Here is a 21,393-nt window from a genome sequence, read left to right as displayed (position 1 = left end):
CCCTAAACTGCTCCCCATCGGGCATGGTTTCCATAGGCAAATACTTCTCTGATCTCCCACGTACTCTCCATCAGCAGTGAAATGGCAGGTGGGAGCCTGCAGGCTTAAATGGTGAGCCGGGAGAGGGAAGGTTGAGAGCACGTATGTTGCATTTGTTCTGCATGCCATACAGAATCACGTTCTAAGTGCTTCATTTCTTCCAAATGTTAGATTCACTTGATAAGGGCAGGGAGGATGAAGAGTCCCAGTGCAAATTAAACTAACATTTCCAGCTGGCCAAAATTTCATACTTGTAGCCAATTTTTGGAAAAATGCAAAGTACAGATGGTCATGGTGGGGAGAAGGTGTGTTTTCCTTTTACAAGAGGTGGGGAACATGAGTGCTTCAGATGTTGTTGGAGTGTGACTCCCATCAGACCTAGCCAGGAGAGTCAGTGGTAAAGGAGGATGGGACCTGCAGCCTGACAACATCTGGAAGGCCAGCATTTCCTGATCTTTGTTGCCATTAGGCTACTGGAAGGCACTCTGCACATGCCTGTTGCCACGTTTCTCTCATTTAAAGATGGGCCATTCTATCTCAGATTTTTAATGGCTTGGCAGACAAATGTAAAGAAAGAATCAAACAGGATGATTAAGGTTAGCATCAGAACAAGAAGGATTCACTGACAATGGTAATTATCCTCATTTGCTTTTACTTAGTCTTTCTGCTTAACAAATACAACCAGTTTTTGTGGTCCTCATGCAAAGTATGGAGAGATCAGGTAGTCCAGGAAATGCCATAAACCAAAACCTCAGAGTTCCTTGGAGAGAAAGATGTGGCCAATGCACAGACATTGCAGAAGTTACTTCTTAGACTACAACTACCCAGATCTTTCAGCCAGCTGAGCTTAAGATCTGAGATCCCAGGGTTCCTTGGAGAGAAGCGTACAGTCGATGTGAAGAGTTTAATAAATGAGTTTCTTTGGGGGACTGCAACTTCCTTGGTAGTCTGAAAGATTCTGAGAGGTGTATCCTAACAAAGTAAAATGGCACAAACTCTTTCAGGGTCTTCGGCTCAGGTGTGTGTGTATGCGTGTAGGAGAGAGAATTAGTCAGCACTCCAATGGTTTGTTCCTAGAGTGTTGCTATGGATTTTCCCACCCACACAAAGGACTTAATGAATCCCTAACTAATTGCATGCTTGCTGCAAGCCACATTAGTACTTACCATTTATTTAGGAAGCGAGTGGTAGGCATTGCCCAACACAGGAGCTACACAGTTCCTACCTGGAGGGTATCTTGAACAATTGATCTTTTCTAGACACTGGTGCCTGTTGGATGTCTAAAGCAAATGCCAGACAATGCCAATAGGGTGGATGACATATTCCCTCCCCCAAGTCCCTTTCTCTCTGCCTCAAACCGTAGCCTGACAGAAATAAATTTCCACAAAAGAAGCTTCTCCCACACCCCCATCAGTATATCTCTTTGAGGGACTGTAGCTCAGGGGGAAAGAGCACATGCTCTGCATGCAGAAGATCCCCGGTCCAATCGCCAGCTTTTTCAGTTTGCAGAAGCAGGTAACAAGTGAATGTCTGCCCAGCTAGAGCTGAGAGTACTGGCCCCAAAGGACAAAGTACTGTGCAAGACAGCTTCTTTGTTCACTTCTTTTGTATCAGGCTGTTGGCGAAGGCGCGGGAGCAGAGGTGGTCAAAACTTTGGCAACATCTGAAATTATCCTGCCTTTGATAATATGTCTCTTAAAGTTCAGCCTGGCTTAAAGATTGAACAACAAGCCAGGAAATCGCTGGTTTAACTCTTGTTTGTGCCATAAACTCATTTGATGACTTAGGCCAAGCGTGGAGAAGACATGGTCCATCAGCTGTTGCTGGACTAAGAGCACAGGGCCAACATCATCTGCAAGGCCAGCCCTTGCCCAACTTTGCCTTAGGCAAGCCACTTCTTCTAAACCTCTCACATAGTATGGATGGATAATGCTGACCTCCGTCACAAGGTTATTGAGAGGATACATAAAAGATAATGGTCACAATCACACATAACAATAAGCCAGACTTATGGAAAATCTTGGTTTACGGTACTCAGTACAGTTTATCACAGTATTCAGGTCATCCGTTCCCACCTCTTTCCGCCTGATGATACAAACAGTTAACCAAGCTAGGCCTGGCCTGTTCCACAGGTTCTCCAAACTGGGAGAAATTTGGTTTGTTCCTCCATTTGCACCCCCCAAACTACCAACTTTGTTTTCCCATTACAAATCCTGACTTGTTTGCAACTGACAAATCAGATGCCAACCACTTCAGGTGTCACACTAACGAAAGAACGTCTGGTTTATTTACTCACACATGTTGGTGGGTGAAGCCAAAAGGGATCAACCAGCTTGGTGTCCACCAACACATGGCAGGTTCACGGTGAGCCAAGATCCCCGAGAATCCTGGCTCAGTACCATGTGCAAGTGCAGCAAGTGTACGCTCACTATTTATATACTCAAAATCACAATATGTACGCACGCTTAACTATAAATGCTAATACTCTCTGCTCTTTGTCCAAACAGCCCAGGGGGAATTCCCTTTCAAACTCATATTGCTAATAGAGTTGAGGGTGTGAGACCTGCAGGGCGCATCAATTTTGACTTCAAGGTCATTATTGAAAGAATCGCTCTCAAGGGACTTGGGACCAGGCCATATAACAGCTGGAGGTTGTCTTGCTGCTCTTTCACATTTGCTATCATATATTTCTCTCTTAATATCTTGGCCCTACGTTTTATTATGTTTTTTAACTCAGTAAGCTGTTTCAAAGGCCCTTGGGTGGAGAAGCAGGCTAAAAGAAAATATTAATATAAACAAGCAAATAATACAAACAGCAGAGATGACTAATTTAGGAAGGCAGGAGCTGAATTATTTCCTAAGAAATCAACAGTTAAATTGAAATTAGGATGTGCAAGAAAAGGGGGGGGGGGGAGATTTGTAACTTTTAGATTAGATTGCTCCAGTGGATAAATTATACAGTTTAGCCAAAGGGGTTTATTCTAGCAAGGAATGGGGAAATATGAAGTCAATTTAGGGAGGGGTGTGTGAAAAGGGCAGTTGTTACTTGGTAAAATGCCAAGAGTAACACTGTGCAAAAATCCATCCAAAGGTTTTTACCATCTGTGGCTGAGGCTCACACAGATATTTGGAAAGCAGTGTTGCCAGGTCCACCTACTTTGAGCAGAAGTTGCCCAACTGGAGGGCTGGCATGACCCGCTCCTGCTCCAAAGATTGTCATGGACTGGGATCATTGATGACTCTGGGCACCTGTGTCCCTCTGTGCATATACTAGTGGCCAAGGTTTCCAAGTCATGGGAGAAATGATACTCACGCTAGTCCTTCACTAGTCACTGTGACATCTTGTGTAGCACTGCTGCCAAACATTGGATGCCACACTGAAAGAAGGATGAGTATGGGTTCTGAGATAGGCAACAAAGATGATGAGGGAACACAAAGGTGGAAGGAACTAAGAATGTTTACTTTGGAGTTAGATGGAGTGTGGAAATTGTAGCAGGCGTTAAATCAGTGGGTCAAAGCTTTGAACACCAAGTCCTATGAGGCATGGCTTAGGGAGTCAGATATATTTAGTTTGGGGAACAGGAGATTGAGAGGCGATATGATAGCCAGGTTAAAATACCTGGAGGGATGTGAGGTAGAACAATGCTAGTCGTTGTGGTGGTCTGTGGACCAGTGCCAAGCCCAGGGCCATCTACTGCCAGTCCCTAAGGAGTTTCCAGGAAAGAACAAATAATAATAATAATAATAATAATAATAATAATAATAATAATAATAATAATAGATTTATTTATATCCCACCCAATCACAGGGAATCAACTGTAGCCAAAAGGTTCAACTAAGGTACTGGTCCCTGGGACATTGGGGAACAATTTGCTGCCTAAGATAGCAAGAACCCTGCTGGTGTAGAGACTAGAACATGACCAATGGATTCAAACTACAAGAAAAGAAATTCTACCTAAAGATCAAGAAAAACACCCCCCTCCTAAGAGCTGTTCAGCAGTGGAATAATTTCCCTAGTGGGTAGAACCAGATAAATAGGCGTTGGCCTGTTCCTTGCTAGAGGTCTTCAGACAGGAGTTGGCAACTAACCATTAGGCATGCATTGCGCTCTTTGGAATCTTCTGCACTGAGCAGAAATTTGGACTCAGTGGCCTACATACCCTCCATTTCTATGATTAACTAGTTGTCCAGTGCTATCTTCATGTAGTGAAGACATAGGTCTACATCCAACTGCTAGTCCCTTACATTCATTGAAATAAAGGTAATTTGGTATGTCAACTTCAAATGTAATTTCAGTTGGCCTACTCTAGTGGGACTTTGGGAGAGAAAGTGCAATTGGGCATAAGATTCTGCTTCCCAAAGAATATCAAATGGTACTTTGGGAAAGAAAGCATTTGAGGCTGGAAAAAAATGTGAATGTGGGTGGAAAAAACCCAAAACTGAGTTATTTTTCTGTCCCAGTGATTTCTACATCTTGATGAAAGCTGTGCTCCTTCCTCAAACCAAGAGTAGAAACCTGGCCCTTCTTGGCATCCTCTCAACAAGCTGAAAGGCCCAAGAGACAAAGCTCCCAATCCACTGTACTCTAATCACCAAACAGCTGCCGCAGACGCCGAGGGTCAAGGAGTCAAATTCTGCAGTTAGATTTAATAAAGGGTTTGGGGAATTTTATGACTGCTAATAACATCTGTTGCTATAGCAATGAGGCTAATGATAGGGACACGGTAATCGAATTTCACGCTTGGATGCTAGATGGGGGCCATTGGTCTGATCTATTGGGGCAAAGCCGAGGTACCAGGTTAGGTGGGCCCATCGGTCTGGTTGGCATGCGACATCAGAGTGGGTGGGAAATCAATGGCAGGAACACTGGGGCAGCAGAGGAAAGTTCCTTCCAACAAGCTGTTGGTTCACTGTTCTGATTCAACCCATGTTAGCGAAAATAAAGTTTGGCCTTGGTTTCCCTGCACCAGCTCCCCAGCTATTACCCATGAACATGTGTGCATATTTTGTTTTGCTTTTGAACCCTGAGCTAAGCACCCCTTGCAAGAACTGGGCTGTCAGTAATCTCACATCTCAGGTTTAGCAAAGCTGGCCTTCTTTAATGACATGCCTCTCCAAACAATGCCTGGGTGATCCTGGAGGCTGCCAGCCCCAGTAGTATTAGAGGTATGGAAAGTCAGTTGCTCTGATTGGCTGGTAGCATCTCTTGATCAGTCAGGCCAAATTGTATATGTCCAAAAATTATCCTTACAATTTCAGTTCTGTATACAAGAAGGAGAAAAATGGATTGAAATGAATAGAACTGAAATTATAAACATAATTTTCAGATATCCTGCACTATCCTGTCTCCTGTACTATCCTGTCTACTGGATCTGAAGACATATACCAAGAGAAGTTTTCTCACCACTTCTCTTTATGCTAGGGTTGAAGAGGAAATACTGTAGTCCCAAATAGATGTCTCTGAACAAGGCAGGTTGCCATGGCATGGCTCAGTCTAAATCAAACAGGAAGCATCCTCTCCATGAGACTTATGAACCCATCAAGGGTTTTCCTTTGCAAGATCTGTTCAGAGTGGGGTTGTCATTGCCTTCCTCTGTGGCTGACAGAAGGTGACTTGCACAAGATCACCCAGTGAGCCCCCATGGCCGAATGGATATTTGAACCCTGGATTCCCAGAATCCTAATCTAACACACATGCCACTACAGTTGCCCAGCCTAACTTGCGGATCTGAGATCCATGACAAATATCCATGGAGGGGCGACCTCTGCTATTTTTAAGGCCAGTCATATCACATTTGCAAACAGTGCAGCTCTTCTGAAGGAAAGAAAAAGTTTAAGCTTAACTAGTGGAGAAACCTCAGTCAGGGCCCATAGGCAGAAAGGCTCTGTGTTGTTGTTATTGTTGGTATATATTTTGGAAATAGATCACACGTTTAATCACAATTGTGACTTTTTGTTTTTTCATCACTTGACTACTCAGCTCTGGATGACTTGCAGCCAAATGTGTGAACTAACTGGAGTGAGAAGTAACACCTCTGAGGTGGCATAGACTTATGATATTAAAATTTCAGCAGTGATATTTGAACTATGGCAACCCATTTATGCATGCAATGTGTCCTCATTCTCACTTCATACTGCACCCATCAGTTGATTTTGAAGGGCTGGAGCCAACCTCTGCACTTATGCCTTGGGCAGCACCATGATCTGCAAGACCCTTCAAGAGATAGCATCATATCCAATAATTTCATACCTATCAAGCTACTGTGAAAGGCAGAAAAAAAGAATACAGATTGTATTTCTCTCTTGTCAGTCATCTCCCTTAGTGCATTCATGTGCATGAACATGCTTTTAATCTACTTCCTTTCCCAGACTCAAAGGATGGGCTACAAGATCAATCATCCTCATCTAGCATGGCTAATGGTCTTGTTGTCTGAGGGTGATGGAAATTGTTGTAGCTCATCACAAATACAGGTCGGCCAGGCTGGAGAGGAATGATCTGCAGCGGTGCTATTCAAAGTGGTGGTCCATGGACTGGTGCCAGTCCATTGGCAATAGTCATTGATCCCTGGAGAGTTTCCAGGAAAGAAGCAATTGTAGTGAATGTACACAAATATGCAGTGGCATCACTAGGGTTGCTGTCACTCCAGTGTAGTAACTCATGCTGTCACCTCCAGACTGCCTGGTAGCCCCCCCCAGCCAGGCCAGTGGTCCCTCAGGAGTAGATTGAACAGCTGTGGAAGACAAAGGCTCCAGTCTACTTGCCACTGATGGTTGATAGACCAGGGTGCCTGAATGGAGCATCCATATCCTAGCCCATTCTGGTCTAGCCACGTTATTCGCATCTCCTGAAGGGATCCAGGCACTATTTGACAAAGGGAACAGCCTCCACTTTTTGCCATGGCATGTTGTCAGCATCTCAGCCAACTTTCTTGCCACCAGTGGGCAGGTGGGCCTGAAACTTCAGTCTCTAGGAGTCCCAGTCTACCCATGGAGCGGTGCAACAGTACACACTGTGTTCTAAAAACAGAAAATTACCATAAGCATGTATGGTCCTAGAGCAGTGGTTCCCAACCTGTGGGTCGGGACCCCTTTGGGGGTCGAATGACCCTTTTACAGGGGTCGCCAAAGACCATCAGAAAACACATATTTCTGATGTTAGCAATGAAAATAATTGTATGTTTGGGAGTCACCACAACATGAGGAACTGTATTAAAGGGTTGCGGCATTGAGAAGGTTGGGGACTACTGTCCTAGAGAGTCTCAGCATGTGATAGTTGCCATACTCAATAGTGCACACACCCCACATCCATGACAGTTGCTATACCCAACAGTGCACACACCCCACATCCAACTAGAAAAGCCCTTGCAGATATGGTGCTGGGCCCTAGCATACTTAGAAGTGAAAGATGCTGGTCCATCACACCAGATAACTTAAGAAGCAGTGATATATATCACAGCTTGGAAAAGTGTTTCTTTTTTTGTGGGGAAGGGTGAATACAGTTCCCAAATCCCCTAGGAACAAATCCCCTAGGAACTCTAGGAACAGTAATCCTTAACAAATGTTTATCAGCACTGACCTAATTGTTTTTCAGTGCTCCCTAAATTGAAAGATGCTGTGGGACAAGCCATTGCCCTCCTTCTTGTATTGCAATACCTTTACCATGACGGATGACTTTTTGACTTTGAAAAATTCAAATCTCTCCCTTTCTGCATTTCATCTTCACCTGAATATTGCATTCCATTCAAAAGAGAGCTGCTAGCAGTGAAGAGATGCAATGCCATTGAGACTGAAGGGCAAAGCTTGACATGGAAATAAAAAGAACTTGCCTGGCTCAGGTCAGCTAAAAGCCTTCTGAACTTGAAGAGCTCTCCATCTCCTGATTCTAAACATAAACAAAGGAAGTGGGGAGAAGGAATAGGTAGTTACCACCTGCAGTGTTGTGGGAGGCACTCTTTGCATACTCAAAGGCACAATAAGCTCTCCTTGCAGCCAAGGTTCCCACACTGGGTCCTGACAGAGGCATCATTTCAGATTTTAGCATGGTTGTCATATCTGCCTTTCCACCTGTGACTTGAGCAGCATTATGATACACAGTGCAGCAGGCAATTGTACACTTCTAAGTGTTTTTGGCCTACAGTTCCCATCAGCTATAACCAGCTATAATCAATGTTTAGGGATGATGGCACCTGCAGTCCATAAAACCATCCAAGCGTCACTGCTGACCACCCCTGAACTCCAGGCTTCATAGGAGATGGGGCATTTTCTTTTCTTGGATTACAGTTTTCACGAAGCCTGGAAATTCTGGGAGTTGTGGATTTTGAATGTAACTTTCCCAACTGTTAAAAAGCACTGGAGTTATACTGGATCACCTCTTCCCTTATTGGTCATCAATTTTATTTTTCATTTTGGAGGTCAAATAGAGGGGGAAGGAACCAAAATCAGCCAGATCTAGAGGCTAACTACATGTTAAGTTGATTTCCCTTTTCTCATTTTTAAAGTCTTCTGTTGAACTGAATTTATATAATAAGACAAGGCGACATTTTCTGAGCCACAGCAGGAAAAACAAGTCATTATGGTATTTGTAGATCATATTCCACTGTGTTTACATTTTTTAAAAGAGCATTTGCTGTGTTGATCCCATCACTGTGGCGTCATGATCAACCAGAGACTCAAGCAGGCATCTGTTCTCAGCAAATGGATTGATGCCTTTTGCTTGCTCACTTAGAACAGAGTCCCATTTAGGCTATAATCCTATGCACACTTATCAGGCAGTAAGCCTTGTTGAAGTCTGAGACTTACCTCTGAGTAATCGTGTGCTGGGAACAGTGCCATAGAAGGTAGATTCAGCATGATTTGGCTAGAAATATAGGGATAGCTTGCCAGGAGGGAGGATCACTCAAACATACTTATCATACTACACTGTTAAGGCACTATGGCTTCACTTTATTTGCCATTGCACCAACCTATGAAATCCTGGGGTTTGCCGTTTAGAGAAGGACATTTAGAATACACAGCCAGAGAGCTCTTGGGCCTCACTAAACTACAAAGCCCAGAATTTCATAGGCTGATGCCATAGCAGTTGAAGTGGAACATGGTGCTATAACAATATAGTGTGATTAGTGGTCTGAAACACAATAGGCAAAGCGTGATCTCTTTCTATTTCCATCCATGGGTTTGGAAATCCCTGATCCCTGGACAAAAACGGTGTTTCCATGTCATTGGAGGTGATGAATCTGCTCTGGGTTTCACCCTAAATTTTAAATTAACCATGACAGGTTATGAACTCTAGCCAGAAAAATGGGTTAAGTACCCCAAATAGTTAGTTCAAAGTGGAGATGAAAACCTGAGAGAGATCCATCACCTCATTGACATGGCAGCCTCCAGCCCTCATTGCTCAAATTATGCGTCATGTTCTGTACAGATGAAATGGTGTTGGCAATTCTTCTTTCTGCCAGGGGTTCTTATGCCCTGTGTCACATGTGTGCCACAAGCAGATGCAGGTGGGTAACTACAGGAGCAGACAAAATCAGGGCAAATGAAGAATTCGGCTCTGCAATGCTTTTTTTTCCATCCGTCTGCAATTTCTAACATTGCAGAGAGCGAGACATTGACAATCATTCACACCTAGAAGTTTTATATCTGCCATGTGTGCATTCCCTTGGTCACCTTTCCTACGCCTTTTGTCTGGGTGCCTCAACTGTATTTCTAAATGCTCAGCTGAAGTGTTAAGTTACTGCAGTGCTAGAAATTGAGAAACTAAAGGAAAAATTCATCTGGGGGGAGCAGAATTTTTATGGGGAGGTCCTCACTAGGCCTGGTTTCTAGATCTTTTGCCGTCTTGCTCACACTCCTTTGAATATATTCCAATATGTATTCTGTGTTTAAAGATGGAGAGCCAGTGTGGTGACTGCTACTCTGTGGCGAATTTCCAGGAACAAAAGGAACAGTTGTCATAAATGGGCACAAATACGATGCCATTCCCTGGCACATTCAGCAAAAGACTCTGCTAGTCCCTCATATCAGACAATATAAGAAGCACTGCTTTAGAGTACTATGAACCTGGACTGGTAATCGGAGGGGGATATGCTTCTTTGCCTTAGGCAGCAAAGAGCTTTGGACTGGTCCTCAAAAGCAAGAAGGCAGCACTTGGTCTGCATCCACCTTTTAAAATCCAAGACTGCAACTTCTTTGAGGGACAAAAGAGCCTCTAAATGGTCCAACCCATGTTGAAATTTGGGGGCAAAGTTATTTTCATGTGAAGGGTCTGGAGGATTCTGGTTACAGGGGTAAGGAACAGCTTCTGCCTCGGCTCTCAGATTTTGGAAGGAGTTGACCAGGATGCTGGGCCTAGATGCAGACAACAGAATTTAGCACCATGGAAAGCTCCTGTGCAGCTGAAACTAAGCTGTGGGGCAGATTGGCCACTGCTACTTGCCACCACTGTCCAGGGAGATTTCATACTCAATAGGCCTCATGTGGCCCATGGTTCATACAGTCTTTACCTCTACTGTAATGGCTCAACATCCCTGCTGTGCATGTGTATTTGAGTATCAGTATGTTTTTGAGATCAGGGTTCGAATCCCAGCTTGGAAACCCGCTGGGTGACCTTGGACAAGTCACACACTCTCAGCTTCAGAGGAAGACGAAGACAAACCATCTGAACACGTCTTGCCAAGAAAATCCTGTGATAGGACCTTCGGGTGTGCGCACAACAACAACAACAACAAGGTGCATAAGGGAATAGGGTTGTTAAGTTGGCGCTACTACTTAAAGAGCAGCAAGGTATGAAATGGGCCTTACAAATACTGCAGGTAGATGGGAATCAATGAAGCCGAGAGAAGAGGGAGGGAGGGAGATGGACCCCCCTCTTTTTCCACTCAGTCTCTCTCCTTGGGAATTGCTCATATTAATGATCTTCTCCCTATTCCAGAAGCTGAGTGGTTCGTCACTAATGGTGTAAAGAGGAGCAATTAAACCCCTGGTAATTAGCATCCATCACTGGCTCACCAACATCAGCATTTTATTTGATTCCATTTCCTCCCTGGAAGTGTGATCGCATCCTCAAATGAGCAGGAGCAGGGTTCACTAGGGGGCGCCCTCATTACACCCGTACTTGACCTTCAGGACCTGCGGTGTTGCTCTAGTGGAGAACGGTGATGATGTGCCACAGCGCAGGGGAGAGGGAGAGTGCCTCTCCATATGGGAAAGGGGAGGACTTACTCCACGAGGAAAAAAAGAGGAGATGCTACTCACCTTGGCTCCGACAGGGGAGGGAACGGGAAAGGCCACTAAAAACAATAGCGACACCACAACACCTATTGGGTGCCTTCCCCAGGAATGCAGAAATTTAGCTGGCAAAGGCACAGGGCCATCTGTACAACAGGAGTTGCATGTCTGGAATACCAGACAGAACTTCAGGGCATCTGCACAGGCAGTTGATGGCTGGGGGATTCTCAGCGTTGTAGTCCAAGCGAACAAGTCCAGCCAAGATCTGCCTACGCAGGGTAGGAAAAGGGCACACATACTGGTCCTGCTTTCTGGCTGCTGGCGTGGCTCATCCTGGTTAAGCACATTTATGGGAGGAGGTGTTATGAGTCAATTCTCAATAAGAACTTAAATCTGGGGCATGAGAGAAGGTGGGAAGGTGGTATGTAGATGGTATGGGAAGACTGGAATATTGAGCTTGGATATATCAGTAGAGAGACTGTGCTTAAAATATAGAGCCTCTGTTTGATGATGATGATGACATTTATTTCTATAGCGCTGTAAATGTACATCTTCTGCTCCCCATCGCAAGGGAGAGGATGCATCCTTCCTTATGTGATGTGTTCTCAGGGATGCTTTTCTTACTTATTGTTTCGCCTGTTCTGGGGCTAAGTCCCTGGCACTACTGCAAACATGTTAAAGCAAGAAATGGCAATGTGTGGCCCTCCAGATATCAGGGATCTGCATTCCCCACCAGTGGCTATGCAGGCTAGGGCTGATGAGAATTGCAGCCCAACATCAACCTGAGAACTAGAGTTTTCCCTCTACCCATATTTCCCTTTTCATGATAGGTAAATGTCTCTTCACATTACCAGTTACAGCGCTATGATTCCATGCCTTGGCTGCATCTGATGGAAGCCTAGCATTTGCAGAGGCACTAAAGCTTTTTTGTAAAGAGTTCTAAGAACTGAATCAAGCTATAAGTCATGGGATCCCACGGTGCAGAGCTATGGCAATTAATGTGGTATCAAAGGGCTACAGTTGTGTAGTGTGAAAGAGGTCAGAGGCCAGTGAGGATGGGGTGAGTACTCACCTACTGAGAGTGGCGGGGTATGGTGGGGAAACACTATTGCTGGCCATTGGTGTTGTAGTAGGGGTCAGAAACACTAATATTCTTCAAGGTGGCATCCTTCAGAGTTGGCTTACAAACCCCATCGTCTCCAGATAGGCACAGCCAGTGATAGAGATAGACAATGAGATGTGAAGTGCATCACATGTGGAGACTGGCAATTTGGGAAAGGATATTTTGTTTGAATAGCCAGTATACATGGAAAGAAGTGAACTTGTTGATGGTGAAAGAAGGGGTGGTTGCTGCAAACTCTGCCCTTCCATAGAAATGGGGTGAAGAAGCTTAAAGAGGCTTCTATCATTTTTTCTCCTCCTCCTCCCCCTCCTCCTCCTCCTCCTCCTCCTCACTATTGTGTATGTATGTGCCTTCAGATTGCCTGTTAACCTATTGAAACCCCATCAACTTCATAGGGTTTTCTTAGCGAACAATACTCAGAGGTGGCTTTGCCAGTTCCTTCCTCTGAAATATAGCCTGCAGCACCTGGTATTCATTGGCACTCGCCAGCGCTTGGATGGGAGACTGCATAGCTTCCAAGATCAGATGGGATCTGGTGTCTTTAAAGTATTTAAAATCATATTTATCCAAGATATTGGAGTAGTATACAACACAAGACCTTTTTTTAAAAAGTTACATAGTCCTAAACTACAATACAAACAAAAGGGAATACAGTGATAAAACAATGAAAAAAGCAGTCATACAGAAAAGGACAAACTTGCCAGCTAAAATGCCCGGGGCAAAGAAATAAGTTTTAACCTGGCACCAAAAGGCTAGTAAAGATTGCTGTAGTCACATTTCAGTGCAAGGGTGAGCTTCAACAAACAAGGCATCATCATAAGAGAGAGACAGTCTCTTGCTCTTTTGATCTCTCTAAAGGCTGGTAAGTCCCAAATAGAGTAGACCCATAGTGAACTTAATCAACACTTAGGTAAATCCAAATGATTCAGTGGCTCTACTCCAGTCAGGACTATCAATATGATTAAGGCCAATATCTGGTAGATGTTTCCTCTCATTCTTACTTCACTGTTGCTCTAAGGCAATGGTCCGCAACCTTTTTGACTTGCAGCAGCACCCTTCTTTGTATGGAGGCCTACTCTATGTCTTACAAATTAATGGTGTTTAGGAGTATATACAAGAATAGATTCTTATTCTTTAATTTCATTCAATTTTTATTTCTTTCATTTTCCTGGAGTGGCCACAGAGCAACTGGGAAGTGCATGCAAAGCCCTAAGGGCTCCTTGGAGCCCAGGTTGGGAACCCCTGCTCTACGGCAAGGGTGAGAATCATGGTAGTCTCAAAATCAGTGGTTCTCAACCTTCCTAATACCATGACCTTTTAATACAGTTCCACATGTTGTGGTCATCCCCTGCCTGAAGATGGATAGAGGAGCGGTGTTTCGGTTCCTAAGACCATAGGAAAACACATATTTCCGACCCCTGTGAAAGGATTGATTGACCCACAGGTTGAGACCCACTGCTCCAAATGTTGCTGCAAGTCACAGGATTCCTAAGGTAGCTAGGGCTGATGGGACTTGCAATTCAGTAACATTTTGATTCCTGCTCTAAGGGGCAGAACACACGTGTGTGTTAATTTCCCTCAAGTTGGCTCTGATTCATGGTGACTTGTGGATGGGACATCTCCAAGGACTCCTGTCCTCCACTGCTCCACTTACATCCTGTCAATTCAGGTCCATGGTCTCCCTGATTGAGTTTATCCGTCTTATGTGTGGTCTTCCTCTATTTTTGCTACCTTCTACCTTTCCTTTCATGGATATGGGTTTGTTGTTAACTGCCTTCGAATCAATCCCAACTCATGGCGACCCTTTGGATGACACATCTCCAAGATCCCTTACCCTCCACTGCTCTGCTTACCGACAGAGTCCTGCAAACCCATGCCTGTGACCTCTCTGGTTGAGTCTATCCATCTGGCATGTGGTCTTCATCTCTTTCTACTGCCCTCCACCCTTCTCAGCATTATTGGCTGGATTATTTTTGCAGTTTGTTTTGGACTGTTGTCTGACTAATGAAATGACTATATTGCTTGGCACACAAGAAAAGACAGAGACTTTTCTGTAGCAGCAACTTCCATTCTTATTAAGAGGCAGACAATACATTCTGTACTCTTTTGTTGGGTCTTCAGTAAAATGTTAGGTCCAGGCTTTGAGGACTATTGGAAAAGATATTTGAGTAGGTTCCTTTCCTTAGTACTTTCTTGTTGCCTCTCTTTCCCAGCATTGCTGGTTTTTTACTGATCCCCACCTTTTCATGATGTGGCCAAAGTACAACAGCCTCAGTGTGATCATCTTGGCTTTCAGGCTTGAGCTACTCTAGAATCCATTTGTTTGTCCTTTTGGCTGTCCATAGTACTTTCAGCACTCTTCTCCAGCACCACATCTCAAATGAGTTGATAGTCTTTCGATCCATTTTCTTCACTGCCCAGCTTGCACATCCATGCATGGATGCAGGCACCCCCTTCTTATACTGACAACAACCCCGTGAAGATGGATAAGCAGAGACAGCGTGAATGGCAAAAGCTTTTGGAGGAAATTAGTGATGATTTGCACCCAGAGCTTCCCAATCCAAGCCCCCTTAACTTCATACTGCTTTTCTATGTATCTGTGAGGGCCAGGGAAGGCGAGAGAAAGGGAGAGAGTCTGAAGCCCAGGGAGGATGGTGCATTGCTGCAGGGATAGGTCAGCAAAAGACTTGTGGGAATCAAGAGCTCAGAAATGGCCATGGAGCTGAAAGAAATGCAGGCTTGCGATTACCGAGGAAGCTGTGGGGCCTAGCAGGAGCTTGAAGGGGCTTTGGGAAGGAAAAGATTTAGAGGCTGAGCTCAACTCTCACATCTGTTTTCAATCCTGGGAATCTGGTTCTCAGAGCAATGCCAAGAAATACATGGGGCGTGCTTCCTTTCCTTGCGCTCCACCACTTTTTCCCACCGCAGTGCAACCCCTTCCTGTCCATTAGGGTGAGTTAAGCTGAACCCACCATGCTTCAGAGTATGCGCAGGGTGCCTCCCCATCTCCCCATACCTACATATATACATTTTATTTGGTCACTGACCAGAAAGATTTAAAAAAAGGGATACAGTTAAAAGATGCCATAGTAAACTACAAAGTGACACAGAAAGGTTTGTCACACAGGGACCATATGTGCCACTATCCTGTTAAAGTATTAAAGCGTCTACATTGCGCAAAAGCGTGCAAATTTTCACACAAAGCTGACATTAATGTGATAAGGGTTTATTACCAAAATGGTAAAGAGGGTAGAATGTGTTTTCACACAATGTGTGATAAACTCCACAGTAATAAAATATTCATTCTCCTGTGATTTGCGCTAATACCTTTGCTGCCTTAGAGAGCATAGTGAGTTTTGCATCTTTGTACTTCACTACTGCATCTTTTAACTGTATTTTGTATTCCTTTTTAAAAATCTTCATAGAATCATAGAGTTGGAAGAGACCGCAAGGGCCATCCGGTCCAATTCCCTACCATGCAGGAAATCTCAATCAAAGCATCCCCGATAGATGGCCATCCAGCCTCTGCTTAAAGACCTCCAGGGAAGGAGACGTCACCAGACTGAGGGAGCAATGTCTTCCACTGTCAAACAGCCCTTACTGTCAGGAAGTTCCTCCTAATGTTGAGGTGGAATCTCTTTTCCTGCAGTTTGCATCCATTGCTCCAGGTCCTAGTCTCTGGAGCAGCAGAAAACAAGCTTGCACCCTCCTCAACATGACATCCCTTCAAGTACTTAAAAAGGGCTATCATATCACCTCTTAACCTTCTCTTTTCCAGGCTAAACATCCCCAGCTCCCTAAGGCGTTCCTCATAGGACATGGTTTCCAGACCCTTCACCATTTTGGTCGCCCTCCTTTGGACACGCTCCAGTTTCTCAATGTCCTTTTTGAATTGTGGTGCCCAGAACTGGACATAATGTTCCAAGTGAGGCCTGACCAGAGCAGAATAGAGTGGCACTATTACTTCCCTTGATCTAGACACTATACTTCTATTGATGCAGCCTAAAATCGCATTGGCCTTTTTAGCTGCCGCAGCACACTCTTGGCTCACATTCAACCTGTGGTCTACTTGGACTCCTAGATCCCTTTCACACCTATAAGTCTCCTTAAGCCAGGTGTTGCCCCCTCTCCCATCCTATATCTATGCATTTCGTTTTTCTGCTCTAAGTACCTTATTTTTTTTGTGCTGAATGTGTGTGTGGTTTTATATATATATAAAGAATGAAGGGTTTTTTTTAAAGTGCTTTGAAAGCAGCCATGTGGAGGAGACAGAGGAAGCTGGGGAGTGACTTTGGAGGGCACAGAAAGTGAGGAGGGAGAAAAGAAAGAAAGAAATTAGATTTTTGTGGGTTCATTTCCCCTCTTTGAGGATTTTTTTTAAAGGGGGGGTGTCTAGTTTTTCCTAGCTCTATGGGCTCCTGTGGGTCCCCCCTCCTTCCCTCCCCCCCAGCACTGCTGCAGTAACAAAGAGCCCCTCATAAATCAGTCCCCCCCATTCCAATCTCCCCACGCCCCTCCCACTTTCCTCTGCCCCCCTCCCCATTGGTGCTCCCCCTCCAGCTTCATTTGCATAGCCAGCCTTTTCCCCTCTCTTGATTGGCCCCCATGGCCCCGCCCCCTTCTCTATCCCTCCCTCTCTGTGCCCAGCTGTCCGTCAGAATTTTCATCCAGGCTCCCCCCTCCCCTCCCTTCCCTGCTGAGCTGCAGCAAGGCTGAGATGCGAGAGCCAGCCTGGACCATCCTCCTCCTCCTCCATCATCACTGCCTCCATCCCGCGATCGCCTCCAGCCGCCGCTGCTGCTGCAGAAGAAGAAGAATTCCTCCTCTTCCCAGTCCCTGAGCATCTCTCCAGAAGCATGAGCTGCTGCTGCTGCTTCTTCGTCTTCTTCCCAGGCACGCTGCTCTGCAGGATGGGGATGCTCTTCCTCTGGCCAGGTAGGGCATGTTGCTGGTGGTGTTGGCAGTGGCACTGGGATTCCGTCCTCATTTTCCAGGACTTGTCCTCCATCCCCACCAGGAGGAATGGCCCCAAGTGTCCTCCATTTCTAAACATTGGCTCAGGAGCATGAGCTTTTTTTTCCCATTTAGAAGCATGGGTTTTGCATTGGAGCATGGCACAGAAGCATGGATGGATTCCATTTCTGTGAGGGTTTATTATTATTATTATTATTATTATTATTATTCTGCCAGGTCCTACATTTTTTTTTGGAAGGGCCTTGTCCTCCTTTGGGGTGAGGACATCTGCTGGAAGGGGGTTTAGGAATGTTGTGGGGATGGACTATGCAATGCGCACCTGGCCACACATCTCTCTCTCTCCTGTGTGCCTTGTGGTGGATGTCTCTCGCACCACAGGGAGACCTGGCTGTGTGGCGTTGCCACAAAGGTTGCACCGTTGCAGCATCGCACCTCTGGGTCGAGGCAGTCGGTTGGGCTCAGTGTGTCACAAATGTGGTATCCTGGGGTTGTCCTGAGTGATGTATATGTGTGTATTTGTGCGTTTTCCTTCACCCCCTCTTTTTTTCCTTCACCAACTGATGTGTCTTCTTTTGCTGATGTGTGCCATAGGCATCCAGATGAGATATCACAATAACCACATGCCCAGTTTGGCTACCACCTTCCCAATGTAGATCCCCACTGCAGAAATAATCCGGTTTGACGCCACTTGAACTGTCATGGCTCCAGGCTATGGAAACCTGGGATTTGTAGTTGGCTGTGGCACCAGAGCTTGGCAACGAATCCCAGAATTCTGTAGCATGGAGCCGTGGCAGTTAAAGTGGTGCCAAACCGGATTCTCTGGCGCCATCACAAATCAGGCTATGGAAGGCTGGGATTTGCAGTGGGTTGAGGCACCAGAGCTTGGTAACAAATCCTAGCATTCCATAGCATGGAGCCACGGCAGTTAAAGTGGTGTCATAGCGCATTATTTCAACAGTGCAGATGCACCCTCAGGCTCCTCCGCACTCATTTAGGTGCTTGTTGGATGGCATGGGAAGACAGGCATACCAGATGGTATGTGAAGATAGGCATACTTTCATGGTTATATATGCATGTGTATTTGTGTGTAGACAACACACAAGTCTGTGCACACTCCATTTGCTCTCCTTTTCCTGCCACAGGATGTAAATGGGACCTGAGAGCAAGCTGTGGAAAGATCTGCAAAGGGTTGTACAGTGGAGAGAAAACACAGGGCACACTGTGTCAGTCGAGAAAGAAACAGGAGGGGATGTGTACATAATATATTGATGGATGGTCATAGAGGAAAAGGCGAAATAAGAGACCATGGGTTTGGGAACGAAAGGTTTGTACGTGTGTTCCTTGCTGGGAGGATGCATTTGTTTGTGTGGCAAATTGACAGAGACTTGTGCGGTGTGTGTCTGTGTGTATGTCTGTTGAGTGAGGGGAGGGAGAGAGAGATGAAACTGGGGAGAGGTGGGGATTTAGATAATCGTGATGGTGATGACAACTGGAATATTTATCAAGACAGAGACGGCCCCAGAGGATACATGGAAGGGACAGGAGGCGAGAGACACACCAAGATGTGTAGGGGGACTGTGGCCCCAATTGTCCCTTTGGGGGAATCAAGCTTGTAACCCTGTGCCCACACTTACCTGAAAGGAAGCCCTATTGAACTCAGCTGGACTTATTTCTAAGTCAATGCACGCAAGATCCATCTGCTTGGGCTACAGTCCTCTGCTCTCTTTCTTGGCACACTCACCTCCCTATCACACTTCCAAAACACCATCCCTTTTTCTCTGGTGTTTATCTCAGGGCAGCAGCAGCCTTGGTCTTGAAGGGTGGAGGGAGGCAGTCAAGGCTAGGGTTGTCACAGGGAGAACCTGTGGGGAGCATGGACACTGGCATGACTTTGTAATATCAAGAGTGCTGCAGACGCCACCATGGCTATTTTGGTGCAGTTGTTGGCATTGGCTGGGGCTGGCGAGGTTATGGAGGGCTACGGTGTTTCTCCTGGAATGGCTTGGCTTGGTGGAGTTGCTGATGGTGGTGATATGAAGGCTGGCATTTCGAAATGCCAGAGTCGGCCTTATTGAATTAAGCACATCACAAGAACCTTGCTGGAAATGAACAAAGGCCCATCTGGTCTAGTACTAATGTTGTTTCCAGCAGGACATCTTCTGCCTCTCTTTCCCCAGCACCTGGCATTTGAAGGTATATTCCCTCTGACGGGGGAAGCTCTTGTCATCGGGATGAGCTGCCATCCATGGGTCTGTCTTCTCTGGATTTGTCTACACCTTTCTTAAAACCCATCCTAAGCTAACAGGCGTCTTCATAACCTGTAGTAGCAAACCCTATATATTAGTTATGCATTTGCTTGTTTGATTAGTTTTTCCTATGCTTTATGGAAGAGGGGAGGCAGGGAGACCAATGAATTCTCTCTCTGTCTTTCCAGATTTACAGATGTCAGTGTGTCAGAAAGCATTAATATTGGTAACATTTTCAAAAGCATCATTTGAATGACCATGTCATACCTTGCCTGAGCCAAGGCTGGTTCTGAAGTCCTGTTATAACTATTGTTCCGTGGATGGTATTAAAAGGAGTCTGATTGGCATTCTTAGTGTGAACATCTAAGAGTCATATGGCACCTTAAAGGGAAACAAATGTATTTGCAGCGCCAGCTTTGACATTTACTTTCTCAGATACATCTGACAACACATCTCTTCATCTTTAAGGTGCTTCAGAATGCCTGGTGGTTCCGTTTCGTTGCAGGAAACTAATACAGATACATAAGTAACTGAGTAGGAGCTGTCTTTTCCTGCAAGGCCTATCTCAAGACTTTCTGCCAATCTCTTAACACTGAAATGTGCCAGGGATCAAACCATGCTCTCCTTTTGCATGGAGAGCAAGTGTTCTGGCATTGGTCTTCTTTTGAAAGGGGCATTCTCATTGGCTGATAGTGCGGCCTCGCCAACCAACCAACCACTTTTGGTGAGGGCTAGAAGTGGTGGCGTCATCAGAACAAGCAGTTTCATTGGCAGCGCTGGGCCCTGGTGAGATTTGACATCCATAGGATTGGCAGCTGTAGGGTAGGACTTGCAGTGGTGAGGTTGAGGTCTGGATGATGGAGGTGATAAAAGACAAACCAGGGATACATTCAACCCAGTGCCATCCATGCTGAATGCAGAGGATGCTCCAGTTGCTTGAAACCTGCCCCTTCATAGACCTTGTACCTGAAGCCCTTTTAAGGGGATGGATTGTAGCACAGTGGTAAAGGCTATACTTCCTCAGGTTAAATATTGGTATTTTCTGGTCACAAACAGTCTGTTGACAGCAAGAGAGAGAACCATTTACAGTGGATAATACTGGGTTATACAATAAATTTTCTGACCTGATACAGGACATTGTTCTGTGCTCCCATAAGTTTGACTAACTAGAAGTGTTGGAAACTGATGTCATCTCATGAATACAAAATCCATCATTATACCATTGAGCTCCTCTTAATAGTGCTGCTGTTAAGATGTTGGTGCTGCTTTTGTAATGGCAGTAGTTATAAAATAATTATGATCGTGATTCTGATGATCATGGCCATAATGATATATAGCATATATTCCACATACGTAGTAAGCAAGCTGTCCAAACACCTACCTTGAGCAGGAACTAGGGCTCAGATTTTGACGTAGGCTTGGTGTGGCTGGCAAGACCCATCAACACAGTAGCAGAGGTGTTGGAAACCAGCATGTGTGGCAGCATCCTAACTGGCTTGGACCAGAGAATACCACTCTGGACAAATGTTAGGAGCCCGTACCCAAGGTTGACTTGACAATACTGGTGACAGTCCCCTAGAAATGAGATGGAACTAAGTTTGAAATTTCTTTCAAGGGTTCAGATAAGATAAGGAAAAGCCCTGTGGCTGAAACCAAAGCTTTACTTCACCATGGAGATTATCACATGTGTATTTTCGCCCATTCCGGACATGGGATGGGTATGGTTTTGAATGCTTGAAAATGGATCTTATTGCACACCTTTTTGCCCAACTCAACCACATCATG

At 45.2% G+C, this 21,393-nt stretch overlaps 1 protein-coding gene across 2 annotated transcripts in view; it reads left to right on the top strand.

Annotated features, from left to right (window-relative positions):
• The first annotated feature begins 17,066 nt into the window (after positions 1-17,066).
• The window catches only part of IGLON5 (IgLON family member 5), a 129,513-nt gene continuing 125,186 nt past the window's right edge, over positions 17,067-21,393 (top strand). Inside the window, exon 1 of one of the 2 annotated variants that reach the window (XR_006100795.1) lies at positions 17,067-17,323. Coding sequence is in view for 1 of the 2 variants with exons in the window: in XM_042440854.1 (XP_042296788.1) it covers positions 17,245-17,323 (79 nt within the window). In the remaining variant the exon portion in view is untranslated. The remainder of the gene's footprint in view (positions 17,324-21,393) is intronic. The other variant, XM_042440854.1, reaches the window with a different exon arrangement.

The sequence above is a fragment of the Sceloporus undulatus genome, chromosome 9, assembly GCF_019175285.1.
Source record: "Sceloporus undulatus isolate JIND9_A2432 ecotype Alabama chromosome 9, SceUnd_v1.1, whole genome shotgun sequence".
Classification (NCBI taxonomy): domain Eukaryota; kingdom Metazoa; phylum Chordata; class Lepidosauria; order Squamata; family Phrynosomatidae; genus Sceloporus; species Sceloporus undulatus.
Note: the sequence above shows the minus strand (reverse complement) of the source record. Positions and strands in the feature narration are given on the sequence as shown.